The 27,223-nt window shown below is 45.5% G+C and overlaps 1 protein-coding gene, 1 long non-coding RNA gene and 1 pseudogene across 2 annotated transcripts; 1 reads left to right on the top strand and 2 right to left on the bottom strand.

The window, feature by feature from the left end:
- Positions 1-1,736: 1,736 nt before the first annotated feature.
- On the bottom strand, positions 1,737-24,829 carry Rdh16-ps1 (retinol dehydrogenase 16, pseudogene 1; annotated as a pseudogene).
- Rdh9 (retinol dehydrogenase 9) lies at positions 8,368-11,212 on the top strand. Its single transcript, XM_039080603.1, has 4 exons — positions 8,368-8,501; positions 8,718-8,975; positions 10,427-10,590; positions 11,019-11,212. Exons 1-4 carry the CDS (start codon positions 8,368-8,370, stop codon positions 11,210-11,212), a joined length of 750 nt encoding a protein of 249 aa, XP_038936531.1.
- On the bottom strand, positions 19,743-24,612 carry LOC134479887 (uncharacterized). Its single transcript, XR_010053746.1, has 2 exons — positions 24,410-24,612; positions 19,743-24,275 (listed from the first exon to the last, which is right to left on the bottom strand). It is a non-coding gene; the product is annotated as an uncharacterized LOC134479887 (long non-coding RNA).
- Positions 24,830-27,223: the final 2,394 nt, after the last annotated feature.

Here is a 27,223-nt window from a genome sequence, read left to right as displayed (position 1 = left end):
CTCTTAGGTAAGAGGCTATGTGAGTGCCTTTTTAATAAATGTTTGACAGTTTGCTTTTTACCCAGATAGCTCTGAAATAACTGAGACAGGACTAAGTTATTTATTTAACATGCTTACAGGACAGAATTACTGGAGCAATTAACCTATTTTAATCCTCTTAACTAATCTGCCAAGCTCCCTGCCAAAACTGCTGAGATGATTGTGGTTTCAGGATTTCTCTGTCCAGGTGTTTTCTTGTGGTGTCTCCTAGACTCTCTGTAGGACGCTAATCCACATTTCCTCTTCCCCAGCTCCCTTCCCTGGCTGGGAGAAGTCCAGCAATGTGCTCTCCCTGCTCAGTCATTGGTTGTTAAGGTCTCTGTATTGAAACTTTAAGGAACAATTGGAAAGGAAGTTTTTATGTCAGATTGCGCCAAGACATTCTATGAATAAGGATTATAACCACATGAAGTAGACACAGACATCAGCATTTGAATCTTCACACAGTGCACAGTAAAATGCCTACAAGGCACCATTGACCCTACAGTACAGAAGCCTGTTCTTCCTTAGACAGCAGGTATCGATTACAAATAGCTCCTTGCTTAGAGGTTAGACCATGTGTCCACCTTCCCTCATCAGTGCTGGTCACTGTCTCCTTGAGCCTGTGCAGGTCTTCCATGAGCTGCCACAGTGTCTGTGAGTTCATATAAGCCGCAGTCCTGTGTGTCTGGAAGTCTCCTTGGAGTCATCCATCACGTGTGGCTCTTAATGTTTCTGCCTCCTCATCCTCATAGGTCTCTGAGCCTCTAGAGGAGGGCCGTGATGAAGACATCCCTTTTAGGACTGAGTGTGCCAGAGTCTTTCACTCTCTGCTCATTGGGCACTTGTGTGTCTCTGTGTCAGTTCTTGTCTATGGCAAGACACAGATTTCCTGATGTACTTGATGTAGTTAGTAATATGCATCAAGGGTCTTATTACTGTGTGTTCCCTTCTCAGAATAATGATGTTCATTTTTCTGATCATCCCATATGACATTTCTAGTCTCAGGTTCATGGAACACGTTAGTAGTGTCATTATGGGTTCCATCTCAGAGAGCAGACTTTAAATCCAATGAACAGTGTTTAGTTACCCCATGACATTGGTGCCTATATTGCATCATATATCTTAAGGGCAGGTCACTGTGGTAGATCACAGGGCTTGTGGTTGGGTAATAGTAATGACTGCCTTTGTCCTCTGGGAGTGTACAGAGTATCTTCTGGCTAATCAGTAGCAGTGAAGCTTTTAGTTGGGTACCAGCTGCCTTCTCTCATTTTGGTGACATCAGACATTATGGACTTCAGCTACTGATTTTGTTATGGTTTTACTGCTATGAACAGACACCATGACCATGGCAAGTCTTAAACAACATTTAATTGGGGCTTGTTTACAGGTTCAGAGAGTCAGTCCATTATCAAAGCAGGAACATGGCAGCATCCAGGCAGGCAGGGTGTAGGAGGAGCTGAGAGTTCTACATCTTGTTCTGATGGCAAACAAAGGAAGACTGGCTTGCAAGAAGCTAGCATTAGCCCTCTCTCCCTTCCTCTCTTTCTCCCTCCTTCCCTCTCCCTTCCTCTCTCTCTCTCTCTCTCTCTCTCTCTCTCTCTCTCTCTCTCTCTCTCTCTCTCTTGATGTGTATACTTAATAAACATACCCACTGAAAACTCAAAAAAAAAAAAAAAAAAAAAAAAAAAAAGAAGCTAGCATTAGGGTCTTAAAGCCTATGCCCACAGTGACACACCTACTCCAATAAGACCACAGCTACTTTAGCCAGGCCACACCTCCTAATAATGCCACGGCCTGGATCAAGTCTATTCAAAGCACCACATTCAACTCCCTGATCTCCATAGCTTGTTCAAACACGAGTGTGTGGGGCACATATAAAAACATACCATAATGCAAAATACATTTAATCTAACTTCAAATGTCCCCATAGTCTAAACCATTGCAAGACTGTTAAAAGTCCAAAGTTCAGGGGTTGGAGATTTAGCTCAGCGGAAGAGCACTTGCCTAGGGAGCGCAAGGCCCTGGGTTTGGTCCCCAGCTCCGGAAAGAAACAAAAAAAAAAGAAAAAGAAAAAGTCCAAAGTTCAAAGTATCTTCTGAGAGTCATGCTGTCTCTTAACGGTAGTCCTTGAAGATATACAGGAAAACAGCTGGGCAACTCCAAACTCTGCATCTCTATATCTGATATCAAAGCCATCTTTGATATCATGGAACTTTCCTCAGCAGATATCCTGTGACTCTGGCAACTCAAACTGAAAAGCTCTCAGGGAGAACTTTCCCTCGGGATGGAGACCCTCCAACTCCAAAGACCAGACCGAGACACCACAGGATGCAATCAGCAAGAGGATTTGGTTTATTGTCGGGATACACAGGCACAGGCACCTGCGGGCGCTTCAGTCACTCGGGGGACTGGCGTGCCCCACGGAACCAAGGATGGGCTTTTATAGGATTTTGGGGAGCAGAAGCAAGCATACAGAAGCAGATGCATGGTTACAGGGATATAATTGGTGGATTCTAATATGGCAAGGGTTTAGCCCGGGGGCAAGTTTCCTAGCTACCTTCCTGAAACATAACGGCTGACTCGGCCCCCCAAGGGTTCAGCCCGGGGGCAAGTTTCTTAGCTACCTTCTTGGAACATAACGACTGACTCGGCCCCCCACCAGGGTGTGGGACCTCTCCTGGGGCTTTTTTTTCATTGTCAGGTGCTCAACCGAAGTCGTCCTGTTGCCAGGCCTTCAACCAAACATATCTTGCTTGGCAGCCGCTGTGTACTCAGTGTTCTAACCTTTCCCTGAACCAGTCATCTTAAGTACAGCCTTGCAAAATGGCGTTACTGCTGCTAAGCTGGGGTCTTTCAAAACATCTTGGGGTCTCCAAGGAACTTGAACATTATAGCTTTTTTTCCAGTGTCTTGGTTCCACACATGATCTTCTGGACTCCTCTGAAGGGCTTGGGTCCTATCTGTAGCTCTGCCCTCTGTAGACCAATAGGCTCTGGTTGACTCTATTCCATTGTTGCTGCTGTTCTTGGTGTTCATCCTATGATACTGGCATTTCCACTGGGGTCTTCTGATGCAACTAGGCTTCACCAAGAGCCTCTCATATGCTCCCTTTTTAGTGCCAAGCCTCAATTCCTTTGCATGACCTCTTCAGTCCTGGGCCATCAACTGCAATTGAGACTTCCCTGGCCTCTCACAGTGCCAAGCCTCAGCTGCTCTCCATGACTCCTTTATACCTTCAAAACCAGTACCACCTGGGTGATTCTTACACATTACCAAATCCAGCTACTGAGGGTACAACCCTCAGTACAAGGTTGTACAACCTTGGCTATCTCTAGAACATATCTTCTTTGTGCTCTCAGAAAATACTTCCCAGAAGATTTCACTTCAGTGATGCTGGTCTCTTCTTAATCACCATTAATTTCTTGGCTTAAGCTGACCAGTATCAATTTTCCCAGTAGTCTCTTCTATTCTTGACTCTAAGCCCAGAGCCAGATGGCCAAAGCTGCTGAGTCCTGCTGCTTGCTGGGCCTGAAACATGGCCCTCTTATTCTCTTATCAGCTTTCTGTTTTCCAACTCCTTCATTGACTAACCTTGGCTGTCCTGGATGCTGGGATTAAAGGTTTGTACAGACTCACCTGGATTTAAGCTTTTCTTCACCTAGAACTGCTTTGTCCCAGGGTGGCCTTGAACTCAGAGATCTGCTTGGCACAGTCTTCTGGGACCAAAGGCATATACTTCAGGTACACAGGTCAAAAGCCTGTGTAGTTCTTTTCTGGATTGTAGTTCATTCCACATTAAAAATCTAAGTAGAAATAATAACCAAAGTAATGATAACATGTAATATGATATGATTCCTTGTTCAATGGCAAACCCATAAACAGTAAGCTTAGCTGGGTGGGATCTTGTCACAGAGCTACCACTTCCTTAATCTGTTTATTTCCTTGAATACAGGATTCATCTTCTTTTCACTTCTTGGCATGCTTTTAATACTTGAACCATATATTTTACATTTTTTCTTTCTAAGCTTGCTATGCTTGTTCAAAACACTCATCATAAGACTAAACAAAGCCTGTTTGATTTTGTTGAGACTTCCTTTCTCAATGCAATTAATGTAAATCCCTTTACCTTTGCCTTAGGTAGACTCTTCAGACAAGGGCAAAACAGTCACATTGTACACAAAAATATTACAAGAGCAGAGTTCCTTGGTCACATATTAAAATTGTTCTTCTCTGATACTCCTAGAGCGAGGCTTTCACAGTTCAAACACCCTCAGCAACAAAGCCTTCCGTATTCCTGCAAAAATAAGCCATTAAGCCCTCCTCAAAGCATTCCACCACCTTCCAAATCCAAAGTCCCCAAATCTACATTCTTCCAAACAACAGCATGGTCAGGCCTATCACAGCAATACCCCAATCCTGGTACCAACTATTGTCTTAGTTAGGGTTACAGCTATGAACAAGGCAAGTCTTAGAAGGACAACAAGTTTGGGGGGCTGGCTTACAGGGTCAGATGTTCATTTCATCATCAAAGCAGGAGAATGGGAGCATCTAGGCAGCCATGGTATAGGAGGATTCGAGAGTTCTACATCTTGTTCCAAAGATAAACAGGACAAGACTGGCTTCCAGGGAGCTAGGATCAGGGTCTTAAAGCCTATGCCCAACTGATACACTTCCTGCACCATGGCTACACCTACTGCAACAAGGCCATACCTCCCAATAGTGCGAGTCCCTGGGCCAGCATATTCAAACCACAACAGCCATTTAGCCTTACCATCAGGTTGAGAGAGCAGCTAGCAGCCTTGAGCCTAGCCTGGGATGGGGAATTGGTGGGTGGTGGTTTGGGTATGCCTAGCCAAGGTAGTGGTACTATTTTGATGTATGGCTCTGTTGCAGTAGGTATGTCTCTGTGGGTTTGGGTTTCCTGGAAGCCAGTCTTCTCATAGGTGCCTTCTCAACAAGAGGTGGTCTTCCTGGATACAGTCATACTCTCACCTTGATGATAATGGACTGAACTTCTGAACCTGTAGATAGCCCCCAATTAAATGTTGGGTAAGAGTTGACTTGGTCATAGTGTCTGTTTACAGCACTAAAACCCTAACTAAGACAGAGGGGTTGTTCTATGGATCCCTTTTAGGAACAAAATGTAACCCATTCCTGCCACTGAAGGTTTTACTTGGTGGCACAAGATGTGTACTTGGTGTCTCATGTCTACCATAATATGGTGTCTCCCCTGAAATTGCATTCACATATGTACTTTAGGAAGCTTCTACAGAAGTAGGTTTCCATATGGTTTTTCAAAACAGAATAAAAACAATCTCAATTACAAATTATGTGTCTATAGAAGCACAAGACATGCTGTTGAAACAAGGATACAGATTTCTTAATGAGCCATTTTTTAAATTTTTATTAATCTTTCTATTTGTTTACATCTCAAATGATATTCCACTTCCTGGCCACCCCTCCAAAAGTCCCCCCATCCCACAACGTCCTTCTCCTCCATCCCCTTTGCCTCTATAAGGGTGTTCCCCCACCCACCCTCTATTGCCCCACCCCTGTAGCATAGGGGGTTATGCTGGGGCATCAAACCTCCACAGGATCAAGGGCCTCCCCTCCCATTGACGTCAGACAATGATATCCTCTGATACCTATGTCTCTGGGAGCCATGGATCCCTTCCTATACTCTCCTTGGTTGGTGGTCTACTCCCTGGGAGCACTGGGTGGTCTGGCCAGTTGATCTTCTTCCTCACCCTCAGCTCCTCTAGTACTTTTCCCAACTCCTGCACTAGGGCCTCTGAGCTGAGTCTGTTGGTAAGTCAAAATTTTAAAATCAACAAATGCCTATCTAAATCTCAATCAATTAGTCTCCCATTCACTCTGTCCAGAAATTGACATATCTATGGAGATATGACACTTACTTGTAGGCATTTCAGAGTGATTCCTTGAAGATTCATGAATTAAAGGCCAAGGGGATGAGTGAGGGCTACTTGTGGGTGAGTGGTAGTAAGAAGCCAGTGTGTTCAGGTGGACGGTGGAAAATCTGTCCTATTAGTTATTATCAAAGATTTTCACCCCCCTTATCCTGTCCCTCGGTGTCTTAAGTAGGGGATTTTACTGTTGCAACCAAACATCATTACCCAAAAGTAAGTTGTTCTAGGAAAGGGTTTATTTAGGTTCTACTTCCACATCCATCACCAAAGGAAGTCAGAGCAGGAACTCAGATTGGGAGGATCCTGGAGGCAGGAACTGATGCAGAGGCCATGGAGGAGTACTACTTACTGTTTTTTTTTCCCCATGGCTTGTTCACCTGCTTTTTGCTCACTGAAAATCAGCTTCCCAGGGATGACACTACCCACAGCAGGCTGTGGCATCCCTAGATGATCAGTAAGTGAATCTTTCATAAGCATTTCCTCAACTGAGGCTCCTTCCTCTCTGATGATTCTAGCTTGTGTCCAGTTGTCATAAAACCAGGTGATATATTGGGTTTTGTAAGAATCAGAGGAGAGGTGATCAATATTGATTTTCATCAGTATAGATGTTGATCAACAACGAGAGTTGATCATTATTCATTTCAAGGCAGGATTCGTCAGAGCCTAAAAGCCCAGCTCTGTTTTCCAAATCTCCCACAATCAAATTTTCATTTAGAGGATTTCCATCCAAATTACCCCCAGATTAACTCTGTCTACTTTTCCTTTCTACTTTGTGTTTTCCTCTCCTCCATTTCTTCCTCCTGATCACTATCCTTCCTTATTAGTATAACAAGAAATAATAATGAAATGTAATTCTTCCTTATAACTATCTTTCTTGGCAAATTTCAAAGACACGGGTAGCTTAAACTGCTCGAAGTAATGTGATACAACTGTCTTCTTCAGAATTCTATCTCAAGGAAGCAATGCCATGACAATGGTAACTCATATAGATGAAACATTGAATTTGGGCTTGCATACATTTAAAGTTTTAGGCCATTATCTTCATGAGAGGAAGTGAGGTTTGTTGTAGGCAATCATGGTGCTAGAGAGGAGCTGAGAGTACTACATCTATATTCACAGGGAGCAGGAACAGCAAGACTCTGGGATAGCCCATTCACAGCGAATCACATAATCCAACATGGCCACACACGCTCCAACAGAGCCACACCTCCTAATTCTTCTCAAGCAGTGCCACTCTCTCAGGACCAGGCATTTAAATAATGAGCCTATGGCTTCCATTCAAACCATCACATCAAATCAGAGAATAAGATCTCTGCAAGTAAACTGGTACAACCATTCTGGAAATCAGTCTGGAGGTTCCTCAGAAAATTGGACATTGAACTGCCTGAGGATCCAGCTATACCTCGCCTGGGCATATACCCAAAAGATGCCTCAACATATAAAAAAGACACGTGCTCCACTATGTTCATCGCAGCCTTATTTATAATAGCCAGAAACTGGAAAGAACACAGATGCCCTTCAACAGAGGAATGGATACAGAAAATGTGGTATATCTACACAATGGAATATTACTCAGCTATCAAAAACAACGGCTTTATGAAATTCGTAGGCAAATGGTTAGAACTGGAAAATATCATCCTGAGTGAGCTAACCCAATCACAGAAAGACATACATGGTATGCACTCATTGATAAGTGGCTATTAGCCCAAATGCTTGAATTACCCTAGATGCCTAGAACAAATGAAACTCAAGACGGATGATCAAAATGTGAATGCTTCACTCCTTCTCTAAAAGGGGAACAAGAATACCCTTGGCAGGGAAGAGAGAGGCAAAGATTAAAACAGAGACTGAAAGAACACCCATTCAGAGCCTGCCCCACATGTGGCCCATACATATACAGCCACCCAATTAGACAAGATGGATGAAGCAAAGAAGTGCAGACCGACAGGAGCCGGATGTAGATCGCTCCTGAGAGACACAGCCAGAATACAGCAAATACAGAGGCGAATGCCAGCAGCAAATCACTGAACTGAGAATAGGACCCCCGTTGAAGGAATCAGAGAAAGAACTGGAAGAGCTTGAAGGGGCTCGAGACCCCATATATACAACAATGCCAAGCAACCAGAGCTTCCAGGGACTAAGCCACTACCTAAAGACTATACATGGACTGACCCTGGACTCTGACCTCATAGGTAGCAATGAATATCCTAGTAAGAGCACCAGTGCAAGGGGAAGCCCTAGGTCTTGCTAAGACTGAACCCCCAGTGAACTAGACTGTTGGGGGGAGGGCGGCAATGGGGGGAGGGTGGGGAGGGGAACACCCATAAGGAAGGGGAGGGGGAAAGGGGGATGTTTGCCCGGAAACCAAAGAATTATTATTAAGTATTAAATAAATTAAAAAAAAAAGATCTCTGCAAGTATGACATCAGCTTGTGAAACACAAACGTACTTTTCTGGCCTCCAGATTAACAAAGATGCACCATGTTTCCACCACCTGTTCCTAAAGAGTGAGAAGGCTGAGTCCCTAAAGAGGGACTGCTGGCTGATTCCCAGGTACAGAGCTGGGTCACGAAGACTGAAAGCATGGAGGTATCCATGCTGTGAGCCAGCAGGCTCTGGCATGAGTTCCCAGCCCTGTTGATTCCATGCTCTTAGCATGGAATCCTATTCTCCAGTAGACACTCGTCAAGGTGGTCTTACCTTGTTGAATGTGCATTTCATCCATAATTAAACCTGTGTTGTGTGACTCTCTTTTCCCACCGTCCCCAGGACTTTGGGCCTGGTCACCAATGCTGGCATCTCCATCCCCACGGGTCCCAGTGAGTGGCTGAACAAACAGGACTTTGCAAGTGTGCTGGATGTGAACCTGTTGGGCGTGATCGAGGTGACTCTGAGCATGGTGCCCTCAGTGAGGAAGGCGAGGGGCCCCGTGGTCAACATTGCCAGTGTCATGGACCGAGTCTCTTCCTTTGGTGGTGGTTACTGCATCTCCAAGTATGGTGTAGAGGCCTTCTCAGACTCCCTCAGGTACTGGAAGGAGAGGGGTTCTTCAGGGGTGCTTTGGGAGGGTTTTTATTTAATCACATTTTTTTAAGTTCCCATCAGGGGATGGCACTCAGGTTTTGGGTCCCTGTCACCTCCCACACACTGAATCACTCACTGGACAGCACATATCCAAGTCTCTTAGAAGAGGACATGATTGAGACATTAGTTGCATTCATTATTTCCTGTTACACAGTGGGGAAGGCATTGGTGGACTTTACTGGAATACAATTGGAACTGAGCCTTTTAGGTGAAGAATCCAGACTCATGACTGTTATATGCTAAGGATGTTTGGGAATTGGGGGTGAATATCTCTTTCAATTTCACAGATAGATATCAGGCCCCTGTAGGATCCATTATATATACATTCTGACATAACACATGTGCTTCTATCATGACTCAAAGACTATAGGAACTAAGAGCGTGAGAGAGGAAACAGCGAAGAACTGTGACCTTTCTGGAGGTTGCCATGGCCAGTCACCTGTGTTGACCATGATAGCTATCATGATTTGCAGAGTGACCTGTATCAGGATTAGACTGCATCAGATTAAACATGAGATCCTGAAACCTAGTACCTAGATCCTGAAATGTGGGACCTGGATACCAATTATTTCATGCTGTTGGGAATGCAACAGTTCTGTCTTAGTTAGGGTTTTACTGCTGTGAACAGTCACCATGACCAAGGCAACTCTTATACTGACAACATTTAATTGGGGCTGGCTCACAGGTTCAGAGATTCAGTCCATTATCTTCGAGGTGGGAGCATGGCAGTGTCCAGACAGGCATGGTACAGAAAACATGGGAGTTCTCATCTTCATCTGAAGGCTGCTAGCAGAGTATTGGCTGCCAGGCAACTAGGATGAGGGTTTCCCACTCCATACTCACAGTGACACACCTACTCCAGTAGGGCCACACCTTCTAATAATGCCACTCTCTGGGCCAGCATATACAAACCTTTTCAAGAGTTGGAAACAGGGGAGGCATTTGGGGCAGGGAAGTGGGAAGTTCCCAATGTGAGGGAGTTGGATGCTGGAGGTTTCTCTCTGGAGACATCTATGGGAAGAAAAAAGTGGGGGGTGTCCCGAGAGTTTCCTGGACAGATATGGGGTAGATGGAGATACAAGTGAGGTGAGGTGACTTGGACAGGGACTAGAATCCTTTCCCTATGTACTACATGGAGAAAGATCTTATGTAGCGTGATAGACCAAAATGTTCAGTGCTAGAACAGTGAGCTACACACACCAAACGCTTAGTGTGGCATCCAACAGTACAGAGGTGATGCCCTAATCACGAGAGTCTTCCCCATTTCCTGCACATCCCAGACCCAGTGGGTGTGGCCTTTCCTCATCACTGGCTCCTTGTCATGCTACTGTACTCTTGTTAAAGTGTTTTCCCTGAAAGACCCCTGAATTCCTTGACATCTGTCTGTCTTGCAGGAGAGAGCTCTCCTATTTTGGGGTCAAGGTGGCTATTGTAGGGCCTGGCTTCTTCAGGACCAATATGTCCAACAGTGCCATATTATCATCAAACTTCCAGATGCTGTGGGACGAGACCAGTTCAGAAGTCAGGGAAGTCTATGGCGAGAACTACCTGGCATCTTGTAAGTGAGCTTAGGACCAAAGTCAAGTCCAGCCCTGAACCCTTAACCTCTGCTCACTTAGCAGTTCCAATGTCATGCTGGTGTGTCCTCAGAGGACACACACTGAGACCCATTTTCTGGAGGTGGTGATCTCTTTGTGTAGGAGTCAGGTAAGGTGTTCTTGGCTTTCAGAACATGCTGCTCTATCCTTGTGATCCTCTCATGATCATGGGGCTGTAAGTGAAGTCAGGGACAGGAGGTGGTATAAGACCAGCACTTTCATGAGCTGAAATATAGGTGACTGATTGCACAATTTTTCCTTGAAGATTGTTTACAGTTTCAGAGAAACAGATTCTCCCACATAGGGAGTAGATGTTCTCCTTTATGCTGGTTTGAGACAAGCGTGGTGGGAGCTGAATTAGTCATGAATCTCTCCTCATTTTGCATAGGTCTGATAAGGCTAAAGAGATTAGACCAGAGGTGCAGCAAGGACCTGTCTCTGGTGACTGCCTGTCACCCTCGCACCCGGTACTCAGCTGGTTGGGATGCCAAGATCATCTACCTCCCCATGATCTACGTGTCCACCTTTCTTGTGGATGCCTTTGTCTACTGGACTTCTCCAAAGCCTGAGAAAGCCTTGTGAAGTCTTTATCTATGTACATAGTTGGGGAGATGTTGGTACAGTGTGAGGGAGGGGATCCTGAGGAGGAGGTCGGAGTGCCAAGGAGGGAGGGAGGTCATTCCTCTGGGGTTCTTAGTCCATACTCTTAATCTTGCTAATTTTCCTGTGCTACTACTCAAGGCTGATAATGACCCAAGAAATAGCCAAAAAATTCTGCCAAGAAGTTCAAATACAAAAGTGCTGGCTGTTGCCCAGGCTCTGAGCACCATGACCTACCACAAGGAACCACACAAATGAAGAAGTTAGGAGTAGATTGTGCCAAGCACTGCCCTGTGTCCTCCTGTGCAGGAAATGGGCATGCCCTGGCTAGTTTGCACCCCTATGCAACATGGACATGTCCTCTGAGTCCAGGTCGGTGGGCCCTGGATGGGAGGTTCAGTTCCTGGTGGATAGAATGCAGAAGTAAATGGAGATACCAAATTTTCATTTATTTTTGAAATCATGGCTTTTTGGAAATCTTTTTATTTTTCGGGCATAGTATGAGGTGATCTCTTCTGCCCTGCGATTTATACTATGCTGCTTCTGGTTATTGAGGTTTGGATTGCAGTGCTTAGGGGAATGTTCTGAGAACGGCTGGCACAGGTTAGCAGGCTTATCCTTGGCTGTCCCAGCCCTTCAAACCACTGAATTAGAACAAGGCTCTCCATTCAGTCCTTAATAACAGCAAATAAGGCAGAAGACTGTGCATGCAAATCCATGAACAGAATTTATCTGTAGGCCTCAGCTTCACCACTCCCTTCCCTGAAGACCCAGTAAGTGACCATTCCTTCCTGTGACCCACTAAGTTACCATCCCTTCCTGCAGACCCACTAAGTGACCATGGCCTTCCTAATGACTTACTATATGACCATCCCTCCCGGCACACCCACTAACTGATCATTGCTTTTCTGCAGATTCACTAAGTGACATCCCTTCCTGAAGAGTCACTAAGTGACATATTTTCTCTGCAGACTCACTAAGTGACCATATATTCCTTGTAGATTCAGGAAGTCATTGTGCCTTCAAACAAACCTATTAAGTGATCATCAATTCCCTGTAGACTATGTGACCATGCCTTTCCTGCAGACTCACTAAGTGACCACCCCTTTCTGCACAACCACTACATGATCATCAATTCCCTGTTGACACACTAAGTTACCATCTCTTCCTGCAGACCCACTAAGTGACCACCCCTTTCTGCAGATTCACTACATGATCATGAATTCCCTGCAGACTCACTAAGTGACAATGCCTTCCCTGCAGACTTACTAAAAGACCATTCCTTCATATACTCAGGAAGTGACCATCACAACTGTGCCCTTTTTTCTGACTGTCTGTCTGCCCGCCCTTGTCCCAGCCACTTCTCATGTCCCCTCCCTCTCTCACTACCACACTCCTCCATCAGCATGTAGAGAATGTTTTTTTTTCAACTCTGGCCTTTCCTTTTATGGACAACATTTTTGCAAAAGAGCAAGGGTCTGGAACTTGCTCTGGTCTCTGACCCCTGATGTGTCTGCTTCTAGGTTGGTGAATCTTAAGAGTGGGTTGAGCAGAGAAAGTCTATCTGGAAGAGACAGAGAGCCCTGGGCTCAGGACAGACTCGCCCCTGGGACAGACTTCCATAGAAGCCTGACTATTCCTCTCTCAGTAAAAAATGGAGGCTGAGGAGTCACAGGAAAATCTTATAAATAAACAATAATTTTTAGTTTAATGAAAAGAGAAGTTCCTCTATCCTAACATGTGCCTGGTCATTTATTTTTCCTATGTTGTTAGAAGGTTTGTTTTAGGACCTTTGAGCACATTTGCATGTTCTTGTATGCCACGAGTGTAGGAGTACCCTCAGAGGTGAGAAGAAGAATGAGGGTCACTGGTACTGCAGTTAAAGAAGTGGGCAGCCGTACAATATGGGTGTCCGGACGTGAATTCATGTTCTCCAGAAGACAGGCAAGCATTCTTAATAGCTGACTCATTTCTCAAAAACATGTATTTATATTTTAATTGTTATTTGTTTTATTTGTGTGTTTTTTGAGATGTCTCACTACATAACAGGTTTACCATAACCTTGTAATCTCTAGCCTTATTGTCTCATTATTTCACCAACCACACTGGAGTAAGCCAACAGCATCTCTGCATGTTGTAGCCTGTGAGGACGCTGCTCAGGAGGTTGGACCCATCTCAGTGCACTCTGAGCATCACACTGGAGGACAGATCAACACCCACTGTAAAGTGGTCCAAAGTTGCATGTGACATCCCTGGAGAAGCCCCCTTACCTCCTCATTCTTCATTGAGAGAAGCTACAGTGTACCCAGAGGGATACGGTGAGACTCTGGCTGCCACAAGAGGCATGTCAGTCGTCCATGCATGAGGACTGCATTGTACACACCCCAATCCCATGTCTCCAATTCTAGATCCTCAGCCACTAGAACCCAATAGTCTTTTATTTCTGGTTCCCAGGTATGCCTGAGTAGGGCCTATGTATGGTCAAGTCTAGAAAGAGGCTTGACAGTGGGCCTGTTTCCAACCTTTGCAACACTGATTCTAGGCTCCACCTCTCTCTCTTGCACAAAGAAGAAAAGGTAGGTTTATGGGGTGCACTGTTTTTATGGAGAAAGTGCTTCCCTGCACTGAGCTGAACTCTGGATCTCAATAGATGGCTCATTTCCCATCTACCTCAGCAGATCAGAGCAGCCCAGAGATAAGAATAGCTGCAGTGTTGGACACTCACGGGGTCAGCCATGGAATAGGACCGGCCCACCCTTCCCAGGACAAGGAAGAGGAGCAGCTGGGCACTGTCATTTGGCTCCCGAGAGAATCTCAGGAGGGATGGATGGACTGAGGGAACCTCCATGAATCAGGGAGGGTGTCTGGAAGGCTTTCTCTTCAGCCCTGTGGCTCCTGAGACAGAGTCACATCCCCCTTCCTGTTCTCTGACTTTATTCAGAAATTCCAGGGCTGAATCTAGATCCCGCTGGGCTCTAGAAGACCTTGACAGAAACAAGAATGCCCATTACGGTCAGGATTAGTAATGAACGGACAGTAGGTGTGAGAAGCAGGAAATGATACTGAGTGGATGGACCCAGGGTATTCACAGGCGAAGAAACAGAGAGTCACCGGGAAGTGAAATCTGCCATTTTTCCAGCCTATGGTTCTTCTGATAGCTAGATGTGAGCAAGGATGAGAATTTTAGGTCCTGTTGGCTGTGGATAATTTTATTCCCTCTCTTCCATCACTGAAATAAGACTATGAAAGAGAGTCCAGGCAACGAGTGCAGAAGTGGGAGTCTGAACTGGAGCCAGAGGAGGAGGAGCAGCAGGACCTGGTGATGTGCGGGGCAGGGCGAGGAGGTGAAGCAGCGCCAGGAGGGGGAGCACGGCCAGAGAAGGAGGAGGAGGAGCAGCAGCAAGAGGTACACATGTAGAGAGAGAAACAGCAGGAGGAGGGAGAGGAGGAAGAGGAAGAGGAGGAAGAGGGAGAGGAGGAGGAGGAGGGGGAGGAGGAGCAAGAGGTAGACATGTACAGAGAGAGAAACAGAGGAGGAGGAGGAAGAGGAGGAGGAGGGAGAGGAGGAGGAGGAGGGGGAGGAGGAGCAAGAGGTAGACATGTACAGAGAGAGAAACAGAGGAGGAGGAGGAAGAGGAGGAAGAAGAGCAAAATGGAGGAAGAGCAGGAGCAACAGCAGGAGGAGCAGCAGCAGGAGCAGCAGGAGGAGGAGCAGCAGCAGGAGGAGGAGCAGCAGGAGGAGCAAGAGGAAGAGAAACAGGCAGAGGAGGAGGAGAAGTAGAGGAGGAGAAATGGGAGAGAAGCAGCAGGAGGAGGAGCAGCAGCAGGAGGAGGAGCAGCAGGAAGAGGAGGGACAGGGGGAGGCACAGGAGGACCTGGGCAAGGCCCCACTTTGGGAATTGAAAACTCCACTTTGGGTGGAATCAGCCCCTCCATGATACCTAGGACTCAGCCCTTGAAGGCAAAGCTGGGCACTGCACACCACTCCTCTCCCTACTTTCACTGGGTCAAGCCTGTGGCTGAGTCTCTGGTTTGTACAGAGAACTTGGCTGGAGTCCATTTCTTCTTTGAGCACCTTTTGACCCTGTGATAGCAAATTAAAAGTTGTGCAGAGCTATGGACCCTGGCTTACACTGTCCTTTCCTCCCCTAACCTCTCATGCTTCTTCATCCCCCTGAATGTTATGGGAAGGGGCATCCTGCTCTCACCCTGGAGCATTCCATGGACAGTCATGTTGGCTGACACTCTGGCTTCTCTTTAGATCTCCTGGAGGATAGTGTCTGTCCAGAATGTTCACCAAACTAACACCACTCCAGTGAGAAGGGCTAAGGGCCCCCACATCTGACTGAGTGGCAAGACACTTTCCCAGAGTCCTTAGGCAATACGGTCTGCTACATTCAGACCGTCAGTGTCTGAAGGGTCAAGAGTCTCAGTGTGGGCATGGGAGAAAAGCAGGTTTCTCCCACTTTGGTGATTTCTATCAACTTGGCCTAGATATAGGAGAATCAACAACCCTAAGGTGCTATGAGTTCTAAGAGGATAGTGATCAAGGGGGACACAGAGTGCAATGCATTGGGGAGAATTTACTGAGGGAAGTGTAATCTTGGATAGCTATAGAGCCAGCTGGATTCCTGCAGTCTGGATGAGGAAGAAGGTTGTATACAAAGGTGATGTTATCAGCTTTTCTCACCACTGGTGTGAAGGGGTGGAGGGTGTTGGCACATAAGGCCACACTCCTCCCTGAGGAGCAATAGGCAGTTGTATGGTTGCTGAGGGAGAGGGAGGCAAGTTCCTCAACAAAGTACTTACTGATAAGTTGCCCTTGCTCAAGTAAATAACTCCCGACTTATGCTGATACAGGCAGCCCTAAGTAATGCAGTGGGAGAAAGGGACATACAGGACAGGAACTAGGCCACGGACTTGTTCAGAAACAAGAGGTTAGGTGAAGGGGGAAGGGAATAATAGGGAGGAGGATGTGTGTGTGTGTGTGTGTGTGTGTGTGTGTGTGTGTGTGTGTGTGTGTGTGTGTGTAAAATTCTACAAAAATAAATTTTTAAAAAGTAACCTTATCCTAATGGGAAGTTACCTTGTCCACATTAAATTGGTGTCAAAGAGTCAAATCCACCTCTGAACACGGGGACTGAAGAGGAATCAGAAGCCATGTCTGGGTGACTGTGTACAGTTGACCAGGTGCCGCCATGACAAGAACGGAGGCCTCAGACCCATGGGAACTGGCAAAGCTTTTCTCTACATGGATCAGGCTCAGAATTGGCAAAGCCTTCTTCCTCTGGCCCAAATTCAGGTGTTTGTGGATGATTGACCAGTGTGTAAATACTAGCAACTGCAGCTTCTGCCTTCTGGAGGTTTCCAGCTGAGACAGCTGCCTTCAGACAGGACTAGCCAGCCCCTCCCCTTTGCTGTTCAAGATGAAGGAGCTGAGGCTGCAGGGGAGGGAGCTGACCCTCAGTGCTCGCACAAGCCATCAGAGGCCAGCTTTTCTGTACATGTGTCTGTGTGTCTGTCCTTTCTTCACTCCCTCACCTCCATTAGTCAGGGTTTCAGACCTAAGCCGGATGAACTGTTAGAAGACCAAGCCATGAGGTACCTGTGTGACAAGGGAGATCCTGCTTCAAACTAACTTGTTAATTAACTTAAAACACAATGTAGGGTTTAGGTCAGAAGCAGCTCGTGGCAGGACTGGCTTATCTACTACATGACCCAAATTCTGTTGCCAACTCCAAGATTATGAAGCTCACAACTACCTGTAACTCCAATTCCAAGGGACCCAATGATCTGGCCTCCATGGGACTCTACACCCATGGATTAAAGATACACATGTACACAGTAAATAAAACCTACAAATCTTTTAAAAATCAGCAAAATGGACAAACCCGAGGCAGGAAAGATCATTTTCTATTTTGCCAACAATGGTAAGGATCGTTTAAGCAGAACGGTTTCCTGTGGCCCCATGTCCCCATGTTTATGCAGAAAAGCCAGGCAGCTATGCACAGCACATGTGCTGAACCTAGGATTGTCTTCCTGAAGCTCTGTTCTCACACTGTACTCCTATTGACCCAACTACACAAATGGATAAAAGCCTTCTTCAGGCTTTGGAGACGTCCAGTAGACAAGCTATGGGGAGCTAGAGGAGCTTGGCATCCCAACCAGCTGAGAACTGGGTGTGAGGGTAACAGGCAGTCAGAGCGTGCTCCATGCAGTCGGTCACCAGAGACAGGTCCTTGTTGCACCTCTGGTCCAATCTGTTTAGCCTTGTCAAATCAATGCAGAATGAGGAATGATTTAGGTGTCGTTCTCTTATCTTACACAACCATAGAGGAGAAATTCTATTCTCTATGTGGGAGAATCTATGTTTCTGAAACCCAAGCCTATCCTCTCCAAGTTCATCAGAAGGACTGCAAACCATCTTCAAAGAATTGTGCACAATCAGTCACCTGTATTTCAGCTCATGGAAAGTGTTGGTCTTATACAGTCCCTCATCTCTGACTTCTCTTACAGCCTCATGATCATGAAAGTATTAGAAGGAACAGAGCAGCATGTTTTGAAAGCCAAACACTCCTAACCACACACACAATTGCCCACCACCTCCAGGAAATGGGTCTCAATGTGTGTTCTCTGAGGCTAACAAGCATAATGTTGGAACTGCTAAAATGAGCAGGGGTTATGGGTTCAGGACTGGACCTGGCATTGGTCCTAAGCTCACTTACAGGATGCCAGGTATTTCTTGCCACAGATCTCCCTGATTTGTGAGCTGGTCTGTTTCCACAGCATCTGTATTATAATCTGGCCCTCTTGCTCATTGCAGTCATGAAGAAGCCAGGCTTTACAATAGTCACCTTTACCCCAAAATAGGAGAGCTCTCTCCTGCAAGACAGACAGATGTCAAGGACTTCAGAGGTCTTTCAGAGAAAACACTTTAACAAGAGTACAGTAGCATGACAACAGGAGCCTGTGATGAGGAAAGGTCACACCCACTGGGTCTGGGATGTGCAGGAAATGGGGAAGAATCTCGTGATTAGGGCATTGCCTCTGTGCTGTTGGATGCCACACTAAGCATTTGGTGTGTGTAGCTCACTGCTCTAGCACTGAACACTTTGTTCTATGGCATTGCATAAGACCTTTCTCCATGTAGTGCAGATGCAAAAGATCCTAGTCCCTGTCCAAGCCACCTCCACCTCACTTGTATCTCTATCTACCCCACATCTGTCTGAGGAAACTCTCAGGACAACAAACAAACACACACACACACACACACACACACACACACACACACACACACACACATTCTTCTTCCTGCAGGTATCTTCAGAGAGCAACCTCCTGCATCCAACTCCCTCACATTGGCAGCTTCCCTGTTCCCTGCCCCAAATGCCTCCCCTTGTTCCATCCCTTAGAAGGTATGATGAAACCATATATGCTGACCCAAAGAGTGGCACTATTAAAAGGTATGGCCCTATTGGAGTAGGTGTGTCACAGTGTTTGTGGACTGTAAGGTTCGGTTCTTATCTAGCTACCTGGAAGCCAGAATTCTGCTAGCAGTCTTCAGATGAGATTTAGAACTCTTAGCTCCTCCTGCACCATGCCTTTCTAGATGCTCCCACCTTGAAGATAATGGACTGAATCTCTGAAGCTGTAGGCCAGCCCCAGTTAAATGTTGTCCTTACAAGAGTTGCCTTGGTCATGGTATCTGTTCATAGCAGTAAAACCCTAAGTACAACAGAAATTGTTACCAGAAGTGGGGTATTACTATGATAGGCCTGACCATGCTTTTGCTTGGAAGAATGTGGATTTTGGGACTTTGGATTTGGAAAGCAGTGGAATGCTTTAAATGGGGTTGATGGGCTATCTTAGTATTAATGTGAAGACTTCGTTACTGAAAATAATTTGAACTGTTTGGACCTGGCCCATGATGGTTCAGTGAAGAATTTCAGAATGTAGCCTAGAGACTGTTTTTGTGGTATTTTGGGGGGAAACGTGACTGCTTTTTGCCATTTTCCAGAGAGTGTGCCTGAGGATAAGGTGAAGAGATTTAGATTAATTGCTTTGAAAAAGGAAGTCTCAAAACAACCTGGTGTAAATTCTGTTGTGTGGTTCCTAAAGTTCACTCTTATGAAGAGCATTTTAATGGAAAAAAGGAAGTTGAGAAATTAAAATACGAAGTATATGGTTCGAATATTCAAAGGACACCAGGAAGTGAAATGGAGCTGAATCCTGTGTTCAAAGATATTAAACTGAATTAAAGGAGTAATGACCTTGAGGCAAGATCCCACCCAGCTAAGTTAGCTGCAGGCAACTTAGTACAAACAATCACATTCCACTTCTGTCTTAGGGTTTTACTGCTGTGAACAGACACCATGACCAATGCAAGTTTTATAGAGGACAACATTTAATTGGGGCTGGTGTACAGGTTCAGAGGTTCAGTCCGTTATCATCAAAGCTGAAGCATGGCAATATTCAGGCAGGCCTGGTGCAGGAGGAGCAGAGAGTTCTATAGTTTAGCACTAGCTTTCTAACTCCTTCACTGCTTAAGCTTTGTTGTCCTGGATCTTGCTCTATAGATTGATCTTGAATTTAGAAATCTGTATGCTTGTCTCCTGGGATTAAATGTGTGTACCACCACACCTGTATTTAAGTTTTCTTCACCTAGAACTTGCTCTGTTTTAGGCTGACCTCCAACAAGTTCACACCTTCTAATAGCACCACTCCCTGGGCCTAGCATATGCAAACCATCACAGAAGTGGGAACTTTTTTGCAAGATCCCACCCAGCTAAGCTTACTGTTTATGGTTTTGCCATTGAACAAGGAAGGGTTATATCATATTACGTGTTATCATACCCTGGTTATGCTTTATCTTGGATTTTAATCTGGAGTGAACTACAATTCAGAAATGAAAGACACAGGCTTTTGATCTGGATATTGCAGAACAGTTGTCAATGAAAAACTTAGGCCTAGTCAAAGTAGTACATGCCTTTAGTCCCAGAAGACTGAGTCAAGCAGATCTCTGAGTTCAAGGCCACCCTGGAACTGAGTAAGTTCTAGGTGAAGAAAAGCTTAAATCCAGGTGAATCTGTACAAACCTTTAATCCCAGCATCCAGGACAGCCAAGGTTAGTCAATGAAGGAGTTGGAAAACAGAAAGCTGATAAGAGAATAAGAGGACCATGTTTCAGGCCCAGCAAGCAGCAGAACTCAGCAGCTTTGGCCATCTGGCTCTGGGCTTAGAGTCAAGAATAGAAGAAACTACGGTCAGCTTAAGCCAAGAAATTAATGGTGATTAAGAAGAGACCAGCATCACTGAAGTGAAATCTTCTGGGAAGTATTTTCTGATAGCACAAAGAAAGTATGTTCTATAGATAGCCAAGGCTTTACCTCCCTCAGTAGCTGGATTTAATAATGTGTAAGAATCACCCAGGTGGTTGGTACTGGTTTTGAAGGCATGAAGAGTCCATGAAGAGCAGCTGAGGCTTGGCACTGTGAGAGATCAAGGAAGACCATTGGTAAAGATAAAGTCTCAATTGCAGTTGATGGCCCAGGACTGAAGGGGTCGTGCAATGAATTCCAGGTTTGGCATCATGAAGAGAGCCTACCAGAGGCTATTGGTGAAGCCTAGTTACAACAGAAGATCCCAGTGTAGTAGAAATGTCAGTATCATAGGAAGAATACCACCAACAGCAGCAGCAGTGGAATAGAGTCAACCAACATAAGCCTAGAGTTCTACAGAGGGCAGAGCTGCAGATGTGAACCAGGCCCCTCAGAGGATCCCAGAAGCTCATACATGGGTAAGAAACGTTGGAACAGGAAGCTATGATACTGAAGCTATGCCTTGAAGACTCCCAGATGTTCAAAACACCAGAATCATGGAATGTCTCATGAACAAAAGCTCCGAAGAGTGAGTGGAACCAGCCCATGAGAAAGAGGTTTGTTGCAGTAAAAACAATGAAGAAGGAGTTGGAGATCTAAAGATGGCTTTGATATCAAACATGGAGATGCAGATATTGGATTTTACCCAGCTGTTTTCCTGTGTAGCTTTGAGGATTAGAATTAAGGGACAGCATGAATCTCAGAAGACACTGTGAACTTTGGGTTTTTAACAGTATTGAGACTGTTATAGACTATGGGGACTTTTTCAGTTGCATTGAATGTATTTTGCATCATGCTATGTTTAGGTATGGTCTGCATAGACTCATGTGAATGCACAAGTCTATGGAGGCCATGGAGTTGAATATGCTGCTTTGATATAATTGACCCAGAGTGTCACAGTATCAGAATAGGTGTGGCCTGGATAAAGTGGCTGTGGCCTTGTTGGAGGAACAGTGTCACTGTGGGCATAGGACTTAAGATCCTCATCCTAGCTTCCTGGAAGCCAGTCTTCTTTTGCTTACCTTTAGAACAAGATGTAGAACCCCTGCTCAGACTATGTAATGCCTGCCTGGGTACTGTCATGTGCCCACATTGATAATGGACTGGATGTCTGAACCTGAAAGCCAGCTCCAATTAAATGCTGTCTAAGAGTTGCCTTGGTCATGGTGTCTATTCATAGCAGTCAAACCCTAACTAAGACGATAGCTGAAGACTATAGTGTCTAATGTAATCCAACTAAGAGAACGCAGCTAATGTCCAACTAAAAGATTCACTGCTACAGATTAACATTCAAGGTGCGAGCAGATACTCTGTACACTCCCAGAGGACAAAGGCAGTCATTACTGTTACCCAACCACAAGCCCTGTGGTCTACCACACTGACCTGCCCTTAAGATATACGGTGCAATATAGGCACCAATGTCATGGGGTAACTAAACACTGTTCATTGGATTTAAAGTCTGCTCTCTGAGATGGAACCCATAATGACACTACTAACGTGGCCATGAACCTGAGAATAGAAATGTCATATGGGATGATCAGAAAAATGAACATTATTATTCTGAGAAGAGAACACATAGTAACAAGACCCTTGATGCATATTACTAACAACATCAAATACATCAGGAAATCTGTGTCTTGCCATAGACAAGAACTGACACAGAGACACACAAGTGCCCAATGATCAGAGAGTGAAAGACTCTGGCACACTCAGTCCTAAAAGAGATGTCTTCATCACGGCCCTCCCCTAGAGGCTCAGAGACCTATGAGGATGAGGAGGCAGAAACATTAAGAGCCACACATGATGGATGACTCCAAGGAGACTTCCAGACACACAGGACTACGGCTCATATGAACTCACAGACACTGTGACAGGCTTAAGGAGACAGTGACCAGCACTGACGAGGAAGATGACACATGGTCTAACCTCTAAGCAAGGAGCTATTTGTAATTGATACCTGCTGTCTAAGGAAAGAACAGGCTTCTGTACTGTAGGGTCAATGGTGCCTTATAGACTTTTTATTGTGCACTGTGTGAAGATTCAAATGCCGATGTCTGTGTTCACTATATGTGGTTACAATCCTTACTCAGATTATATCCCAGTGCAATCTTGTGTAAACACCACCTTTCCAATTGTTCCCTGAAGTTTCAATAAAGAAACCTTAACAACCAATGACTGAGCAGGGAGAGCACATTGCTGGACTTCTCCCAGCCAGGGAAGGGAGCTGGGGAAGAAGAAATGAGGATTAGCGTCCTACAGAGAGTCTAGGAGACACCACAAGAAAACACCTGGACAGAGAAATCCTAAAACCACAATCATCTCACCAACTTAGGCTGGGAATTGGCAGATTAGTTTAGAGGATGAAATAGAGTAATATTGCTCAGTAATTCTGCCCTTAAAGAATGTTAAATAATTAACATAGTCCAGTCTGAGTTATTTGAGAACTAGCTAGGTAAGAAGCAAACTGTCACACACTTAAAGGCACTCACATAGCCTCATACCCAAGATGGGTTGTATCTCCACAAAATAAACTCCATAAATTTGGGGAAGAAAGGTAAGCCTGCATTAAACAAGCCTTGCATTGTTTTATGTTGGCTTTTTTGTTTATTTGTTTTTACGTGATCGGGTTTTTTTTTTATTTACCTTAGTTACTTTTCTTGGGGTGTTATATTTTGTTGTTTCTCAGACAGAGAGTGAGATAGACAGAAAAAAATTATGAACTTGGGTGACTGGGACAAGGGGAGGATCTGGGAGGAGTTGGGGAAAGGGAAAACATAATCTATATATTTGCATGATAATATGTCATAAAAATGTGCAAAACAGGGGTTGGGGATTTAGCTCAGTGGTAGAGCGCTTGCCTAGCAAGTGCAAGGCCCTGGGTTCGGTCCCCAGCTCCGAAAAAAAGAAAAAAGAAAAAAAAAGAGAAAAAATGTGCAAAACAGATATGTTAATTCTAGGAACCAAAATGCACACGCTTGCAGACTGAGATTTGACTAGAAGTTTGACAAGACATTTCTTATGACAATGAGTATTAAAAGCAAGGTGAGCAAGTGGCCCTTGTTGGTGATGCCAACGGAAAGGAGCTGAGGAACTGGTTCATCAGATGGTGACCAGCTCCAGATCAAGACCCTGTCTCAAAAGCATAAGCCAGAAGAGCACAAAGGAACAATACCCAATGCCAAGGCATGCTAACATTGGTGGGGCTTGGTTGAGGGTCAAGTTAGTTTTAATTCATTGAATATTATTGTTATAATAAATGTGCTTTAAGTGGTAATATTGCTCAACTTTTTAAAGTGGAAAAAATACATATACATTAAGCACACAGGTCATAGTGTTACTAGCTTGTATCCAATGTATACTGAATGGTACGTTAATTTGAGCTTGGCATGTCTAGAGTTTAGAAGTAAACTGGTTTTGTTTTATATTTATATATGTTTATTTTTAAATAATAAAACAAATATTGGAGAGGGAGAGAAAGGGAGAAAGAAACAGATAGGCTGTGTGTGTGTGTGTGTGTGTGTGTGTGAGAGAGAGAGAGAGAGAGAGAGAGAGAGAGAGAGAGAGAGAGAGAGAGAGAGCAAGGGAAGGAGGGAGAGCACTTACTAGGTTTTACCATCCTAAGGCATTCCTTGACATTGGGTTAGGCAGGGCAATGGTTGTGACTGTCCCTGTAAAGGTGCACAGGTCATACATAAGAACATGTTCCAGGACTGAGAAAGCAGATGCAATCGGGCACATGACCTTCATACAGAGGGTAGACCCCAGGACCCCAGGGCTCTCCTTCCTCCTCACTGTCTCTAACCTAGGACTCAGCAGCCAAGAACCCATAGGAAGACAAAGAGGACAGGGAAGAGTTGCTCATGAAATCTTTCCAAGGTAGCAACTGTCCAAAAATACAGAGCTTAGAGGATTCAGTGTAGAAGTAAGAGGTCAAAATGATGTGCTGGAAAGGGCCACAGTCCGCAGTTATTCCAACTCCAGCGTGAACCACATAAGGAATGCTGTCAGGAATACTCAGAATTCCTGAGAGAGAGAGAGAGAGAGAGAGAGAGAATCAATAATATAGACAGGAATCTCAATGGTACCTCTGTTCCCAACTCGCTCCTTCACCCACTGAGTGGCTGCCACAATACTCTCTGTCTTGGTGACATCAGGGATCACTGTCTCCAGCCTGTCCGATGTCTTGCTCCTCAGCTGCTCGGCTCCCTTCTCAGTCAGACATGCAGCCAGCACCCTCATGCCTCTCCTGTCCAGCTGTCTGGCCAGCAGGTTCCCAAAGCCTGAGTCACAGCCCGTGATGAAGACATACTTGTCTTGGAGATGGCTCACCACCTTCCTCTCCCTGAACAAGCGCAGGAGGTTCCACAGGCCCACCAGTGCCAGCAGGTACAGCCACATGGTTTGTAGAAGACAAGGAGAGAGAGAGAGAGAGAGAGAGAGAGAGAGAGAGAGAGAGAGAGAGAGAGAGAGAGATTCTCTGTAAAAATGAGACGGGCATCTGCTCACACAGGAAGGAAAAGGTGTCAGGACTCCAGCTGTCTGGCATGCATTCCTGTGCTATCCTAATAATCATTAATACCTCACTTCTCTGATCTTTGATCAGCTTTTGATCAGGAGATATTTAATGCCCTTTGGATGTCTCGATCTCACTGCAAAGAAAAACATAACTGACTGTTCAGTAAAATGAATCTATTATCTTATAATCTTTGCTCTATGGACTCATGTGAGAGTACATGTTTGCTTTATTATGAAGGCCCGTGGTCCAGTCCGAGGCTCACATGGTGTCTCTGCATCTTGCACTCTGGAGCCACAAACCAGGACATTGTGAACATAATGAGAAATTATTGGTGACCTGCACTTGAACTAACGACAACATAAAGGAGGGAACATGGAAAGCTGGTGCCCTCCTAATACAACAGCTCCAGGGAAGGTAGGAAGGCCAGCCACAAACATGGAAGGCTGCCCTCAAAGGAACACAGTGTGTTGGGACTGGGGGCCCAGACACACCATGATATGCAGAGCTGATGTGCGGAGAGAAATGACTTTACCCTCTCAAGTGGTCCTTCTGCTGGCTGCTGGATTCCAGCAGACATGAGCATAGATTTACCAGGTTGGGATCTCCATATCTGCCCCCCATCTCACCTGAGCCAGGATTTCTTGCTTCATTTTCCAGCAAGAAATGCTTTGAACCTCTAGAGTAGTGTGTAGAGCTTTTCATCTGGTTCCTGCCTCTGGGGAATGCCTGACTGAATCTCTGATTCCAGCTCAAGAGAAACCTTGTGCCTTCCTTCATGAATGATGCCACATTTCTCTTGCCTGGCACTTCCACTACTTTCTGTCCTAACCACTAAGGAATCAGACTGCCCTTTGGCTCTCTGGAACCCTGTTTCTATTAGGAAGTGACACGATACAGGATAGATTACAGCTCTGCCTTAAGGCCTGGGCCTTGGTTATCAGTGTGGAGTGACCTGTGAGTCTGGAGCTGGGCCACTCTCCCTCCATGCAGGTAGCTACCCCTGGCTCCACTCTGCATTTTGGCTGCTCTTTCTCTTCAGCTGTGCCTGATCCTCTAGGGTGTACTGCTGCTCTTCCTTGTCCTCCTGCTGCCACTCCTGTCCCTCATCCACCTCCTGAGAAGCTAGAATATTCTTCATGTGGCTGTTACCATTCAACAGGGCCGCTGAATCCGAGCTCTGAATCGCATCTGGCAAAATGTAGGGTTGGCTTTTCTTGAGCAAAGTATGTGCAGAAATTGCTGCTCTTGGATCTTGTATCCCTTCAACAGTGAGTTCTCTACAGCCATTGTTCTATGGTCACTTCCCAATCCTCTCTCCTACAGTTGTTTCTATATAACCCTGTCTGTATGGGGCACTCTTGTTGGATCAAGGTCTTCTGGAACACAGCAGGATCTTTATCTGGCCCTGGACTGTCTAGATAAAGTCAGATAGAATAGAAAAATAGAAGGGACTCTGTTGTAGGAGCCACAGGGCTTAAGAGAGAGCCACAGAGACACTTCCCCGATTCATGGAGGTTCCCTCACTCCATCCATCCCTCCTGAGATTCATGCACATGACAAATGACAGTGCCCAACTTCTCCTCTTCCCTGTCCTGGGAAGGGTGGGCCAGTCCCATTGCATGGTTAACTCTGTGAGTGTCCAACACTGCAGCTCTGTTGAGGTAGATGGGAACTGAGCCATCTACTGGGGTCAGGAGTTCAAATCTGACCAGTGGGAAGTACTCTATCCCAAAAGGCAGAGAAGCTCACTCAGCCCACACCTCTTCTTCATGGAAAAGCAGAGAGGTGCAGCCTAGAGTCAGTGCTACAAAGGTCAGAAACAGGCCCACTGTCGAGCCTGCTTCTAGACTTGCCCACCTGCAGACTCTACTCAGTCTTAACTGGGAACCAGAAATGAGAGATTATTGGGTGCTAATGGCTGATGGTGTAGGGTTGGAGTCACGTGATCAGGGTGTGTACAGCCCAGTCCTCATGCATGGATGAGTGACTGCTTTTGGCAGCCAGAGTCCTTCTGTGTCCCTCTGAGTTGACTTTGGCTTCTCACATTGAAGAACCTGGGTGGATACGAGAGGTGTGGGCTGTTGTCTTTATGCAGGTGAA

The sequence above is a fragment of the Rattus norvegicus genome, chromosome 7, assembly GCF_036323735.1.
Source record: "Rattus norvegicus strain BN/NHsdMcwi chromosome 7, GRCr8, whole genome shotgun sequence".
In the NCBI taxonomy this organism is placed as follows: Eukaryota; Metazoa; Chordata; class Mammalia; order Rodentia; family Muridae; genus Rattus; species Rattus norvegicus.
The sequence above is the reverse complement of the archived record's forward strand: the minus strand, read 5'-3'. Positions and strand labels throughout refer to the sequence as shown.